At 37.1% G+C, this 5,558-nt stretch overlaps 1 protein-coding gene across 7 annotated transcripts in view; it reads right to left on the reverse strand.

The window, feature by feature from the left end:
- Positions 1-5,222, reverse strand: part of MEIS2 (Meis homeobox 2) — a 229,639-nt gene extending 224,417 nt beyond the window's left edge. For 2 of the 7 annotated variants that reach the window (XM_053697961.1, XM_053697959.1), the window contains exons 1-4: positions 4,429-5,222; positions 3,296-3,525; positions 1,909-2,050; positions 1,668-1,718 (exon numbers count right to left, since the gene is read on the reverse strand). In XM_053697961.1, the coding sequence (XP_053553936.1) occupies positions 1,668-1,718; positions 1,909-2,050; positions 3,296-3,525; positions 4,429-4,440 (435 nt within the window). In that variant the 5' untranslated portion in view covers positions 4,441-5,222. Of the gene's footprint in view, positions 1-1,667; positions 1,719-1,908; positions 2,051-3,295; positions 3,526-3,875; positions 4,392-4,428 lie in introns of those variants that run through there. The other 5 variants (XM_053697956.1, XM_053697955.1, XM_053697960.1 and 2 more) reach the window with 3 other exon arrangements.
- Positions 5,223-5,558: the final 336 nt, after the last annotated feature.

Here is a 5,558-nt window from a genome sequence, read left to right on the forward strand (position 1 = left end):
ATACATTAATAGGGCAATGACTGGTTTAGAAATATAATAATTTATATTAAACATTGTATAAATGTACACCAAGTAAGTCCCCCAGTTATTCGAACAGGGACTAGTTTACACTGTAAGATACATAAAGCAAAAATAATTACTTATAAGAAAGGGACTTGGTTGTACTAAAGTTTAAATTATTTCAAACATATCTTGATATATGTGATTGTGTGTATATATATATATATATATATATATATATATATATATATATATATATACATACCACTATAATTATATATATATATAAAACACTCCTATTGAGTTTATATTAGTCATAACAATTATATTCAAATTGTTAAACTATAAAATATATTTTAGTTGTGCGTATGTATTATATATTAATTAGTCAATGTCCGTTTTAATACTGCATTTAGTGCATTATATAAAAGTATACGAAAATAGGTTGGAAAAAAATAGCTTGCAATCTAAAATACACTATACAGAATGAAAGTATTCCCAGGAAAGATTCTGTATGTTTATCAGTTTAAAAATGTCCACATTACAATTATAGAGACTGTTATTCATTATATCATGCACTGCAAAAACCATCAGGGATAGAAGGGACACTCCTAAACATTCCATACACATTCTAATATATTAAAATATACGTGATTTATTAAAACATACATGAAGAAAGCATACTAATTATAATATCAGGAAATGTTATTTTATTTATTTATATATGTGTATATATATATATATATATATATATATATATATATATATATATATATACACACATAAATATATATACATATTTATATCTTTATTCTAATACACATAAAAAAAGTTGCTCTTAGTGTATATTATAACTTTTTCATATATATATATATATATATACACGTGTGTGTGTGTGATTTTTCATATTATTTTATATATAAGCAGTAGCACACAATAATTTAAACAAATTTAAATCTTTATATATATAAAAAAAGAAAAGTTCAAGATTTAGTGTAGAATTTCTATATAAAACCAATTATAATACATCTAGAAATCTAAGGAACTTGGTTTACTTATTACACTACCTATTTTTATGTATTATGTAAAATAAATTGTCATTCTGAAAAAAGAGGATTCATTTAATGTATACTGATTAAATTAATTAGCAGGGCAACTGGTATATGGTATTCTACTTTCTAATGGTTTGAATAAGATAGAATGATAAATGTGGCATATTAATGCAGGTAATAACTGTACATTACCAGGGACTGGCCCGGGATTTCCCCTATCTGCCCTGTCAGGAGGAATCCCAATTAGCCAGCATTTTAGCTTATTCTTTGGTCACGGTTGACTCGTTTTGATCAAATGTAATCCGGTCTTGATTTCCTGGGCTCGGCCTGATGAATGTGCTGACATTAATAATGCTGCAGATTGAGTAGCTCCACAGGTGAGGGGACCTGACACTTTCACATGGGCTCCCATTCCCCAAATGTTGCAATTAGCCAATAAATACCACTTAACCAATTGGCTGCAGCAGGAGATTCCTCTCTGGCGGCCAATGGGTTAATGAGCCCAGAGAGGCCCCATTAAAGGATTTAACATTTTTGGAGAGATATTAAGCTACTCTGAACAGAATAGGAATAATCCACAACACAGTTTAATAATATATATATAGAGGAGCTCACCAAATTATCCAGTTCTGGGTTGGAAGAGAAGAGAGGTTTCTCGGCCCGGACCTGGGGGGCAAGAAACACATCAGCCAACTGCCTAGGGGCAATTTTCATGAGGGTGTGAAAATAACTAATGATCATCTTGATTATATTTATTGTAGGGAATATCAGGTCAAAGCCACATATAATAACACTAGAGGTAATATTCATTTATTGTGCGAATGTTGGGGTGCAGGGGTGTCCCCAGATGATTGACCTGTTTGGCGAATACTGCGATGTCCTCGTTGAAAGAATCTGATGAACACACGTCCCCACCCGCGACTCCTGGCTCCCGTGGGGTGCAGGTCGCCAATTCACATTTCTCAAACACCAAAGCTAGAAGAGGGAAGAGGGGGTGTCTGCGGAGCCCCGCGAAACGAAAGAGGAACAAAAGGAAAAAAAATAGGGTCAATTGATGGGGAAGTGCTCCCCAGTTTATAGTCATAAGCAAATCACAAAGCCCACACACAGATAACTGTAAGAAATACTAACTTACACTCATACAAACACCCAGTGATTTTTTACACTAAATTGTTTATAAAATAGTTATATCATTTACAAATTATTGGATCCATTATTGCTCAGTTAAAATGATATACAATAATTTAACTACAAAAAAACCCCATATAGATTAATAGAGAATACTATAAAAACAAAGGCTAACATTTTTTTAACTGAAATATAATTTACTCTTATCTCTGTTCAAATCTATTGTAAAGTCCTGAGTAAACAGCACAGAATATAATCTGATTTTGCCGAATTTACTAAACGGCCAATTCGTGCTGGGGAAATAAAAGATTTATCGGTTCCCTCTCTTCATACAAATTGATTTTAATCCCTGTTTATTTGCTCTTTAATCCCTAATTGCTCAGTATAGAGCCCATCATTATGTCCCTGGGTTTGATAATTACAGGACTCGCTAGTTTATGTTATTTCTGCAACTTTCCCTCTGAAACCCAGAAATCCTTATTTCTTTATCTTATTATCTTGGTGAGTAATATCTGCTCATGCCCATTCATTGTCTATTAAATTCCCAGGGAGAATGAGATCGCTAGGAACCTTCCTATTATATTCCCTGTGAGTGTGAGGATTTTAGTAAATTTCATTAAATTCGCATACGCGGAAATCTTCCTTTAAAAAGTAAATCCTATTAAATTCCCAGCAAATATGGTATTTTTTGTAATCTTTCTATTCAGTTTTATGTCACTCCCAATAAATCCAAATATTTAGGAAATATTTTTTTTTTAATTAGCTTCCCTAATAACTCTAAAAAAACTCTAAAATAAATATTTATTGCTACACTTCAAATATATTCTAATAAATGTCCAGTCAACATGGGGTTTTATTTCATTTGTAGCAAATGCTATTACTTTCCTTGAGTGCGGTATTTTCCGTACCTATTAATTCCCCAGTGATTTTTGTAAGTTTCCTATTCATTTCCGTGGGAGTGGGATACAAAGTGACAAGTCCAGCTCCCCCTGTATTTACTATGTAGGGTTCCTAATCATCCTGTTCATTTAACTATTAGCCTAGTGTTTATATAGCTCCTTGCGGTGTATAAAGTATGGGATTCCAGAGTCAGATCCCATAGCCAGGCTACCTACCCATAAATGGCATCTTTGTCCCGTTTTAGAGCATCATTCACCGCAGATCCCATGCTGGTGGGCATGACATTAGGGTGGGGGGCATGAGTTCCATAGTGCTGGCTGGCATGGAGGGGGGGTCCGTGGTTTAAGTGGTGTACCGGTGGGATTGGTCTTGGGGCATGGGGGTCTCCATACATTGAGGTTGGGACCCCCACTCCGTCCATGCCATAGTGCGGTAACTCATCGTACTGCCAGAGAAAGAAAAGAGGAATTTAGGGAAAATACAGAAAAAGGCCAAAGAGAGAACAGGAAGCAAAAAAAAAAAAACTCAAAACAGATCCAGGAAAAAGGGCGAAAGATATGCAAGGCCTGAACACACATACAAAAAAAATTAAAATAAAATAAAAAATTAAAATAAAATAAATAAAAAAATAAATAAACTGAAAAAATTAACCCAGTGGGGAAAAAAATAAATAAAAATATTCTGGGGAAAAAAATAATATTTTAAAAATCACGCAAAAAAATAAATAGATTGTGCAAAAAAATAAAAAAATGACACATCGATAAATTAAAAGTCCCAGAGAGCTGGAGAAGTTACCAGGAACATTGATGTTTGTGCGATGTCTTTACTGCTCATCCAAATATTAAAAGAACCCAGAAACAAAAAAACAAAAAAAAAAGAACAAAAATATAAAATTCGAAATCTTTTAAATAGGAAAAAAAAAAAAAAGTAGCTATTTATGAGCAGAATTGTAGTTAGCGAAAAAAAAGAAGTAGTGGGGAAGGAGTGGAACAGGGAAAAGACTGGTAAATAAAGCTGAAGCCAGAGGGTGACATGAGGCAGCAGCAAGAGAGGAGACAGTGAAAGACAATGAGAGAGTGAGAGACAGAAAGTGAGGGATGGGAAGAGATGGAGAATGAGGGCAGGAGAGATAGAGTTAGGTACAGAGTGAGAGAGAGAGAGTGAGGAAGAGAGGGAGGGAGAGAGTGAGAGAGGCGTGCAGGAGACACACAACACACAAAGCACTGATCACTCATAGCCACTCTTTATTATCACACAAATACAGTGATCCCTAAATGTGAGCTGCACCCCTTCCCCCACACAGGTATGAAGTAGCCCGGGGTAGCACTGCATGCTGCTGGCCACCTACCCTTTGAGCCATCAATAAACTCCTGTCCGTGCGCCCTATAATATATCCACAGCCCCTCTCTCCCAAGTGATGTGGGGGGCTGTCCGTGCCCTGGGGAGGGTGCAAAGGGGGAAAAAGGGTGAAGGGGCGAAATTGAAATGAATTCCTAGTTCTTTTGCAATCCAGCAAATATTCTTCAATCAGCAACACGAAAAGAAATTGCAAAGAAATAATAAGAATAAATTCATGAAGCACAAGCCAGGAGCGAAGTGACTCTTCTTCTTTTTAGTGTTCTCCAATTTCTTCCTTTGGCTCCCGTATTATTGTTATTAATTGTCAGATGTCAGAGCCGGCCCAGGACAGAGCCACATGGAGACGGAGTGGGGATTCGCATGGCTGTCAGCCTCTCCAGATGTCAATCACAGGCAAGGTGTTGAATGAGGGATGGTGGCAGGAAAGGAGGAGGAAGATGATGGGGAGAGTGATGAAGACACAAGTGAACAGCAAATTCTCCAACCCCTTGTCTCTTTTTTAACGCTTATCCCCTGCTGCTTCTCTCTCTCTGTAACTCCTCTTGACAGCTCCCTACAGATCTCTGTCTGTTTTATTTTCCCACTGACACGTGAAAAAAGCAAGGGACGACAAATCCAAACATCGCAAAGACACCAACATTGGAAATCAAATAAATACCAAAAATATATTTTAGTTAAAAAAAAAACAAAAAAAACAACAACAAACAAAAAAAAAGAGCAAAGTGCGTGTGTGTGTGCGGGAGCCTGTCTGTGGCAGATGAGTGACTGCTGCTGGCTCACACACACTCACTTAGTGAACAGAGCGGCGGGAGAATGAACATGACGGAACCCGGAAGTAGAGGGAGCCAGAGCCACCCCTAGGACACAGACACATGGAGGAGGCGTGCAATCAGGAGGGATGGGAGGCTGGACTGGGAAGGCCGCCCCCTCTCTCCACCCTCCTAGTCCAAAACAATACTCGCACCATCACAGCACACACTGAGCATGGAGAGGGGCACTGTCACATCACCCACCGAGACTGGAGGGCTCACTCTTAAATCACCCACTGAGACTGGAGGGGACAGTGTTACATTAGTCTGGGAAACTTAATGGGACACTCTGCATCACCCACAGAGACTT

This window comes from Bombina bombina, chromosome 1 (assembly GCF_027579735.1).
Source record: "Bombina bombina isolate aBomBom1 chromosome 1, aBomBom1.pri, whole genome shotgun sequence".
Taxonomy (NCBI): Eukaryota; Metazoa; Chordata; class Amphibia; order Anura; family Bombinatoridae; genus Bombina; species Bombina bombina.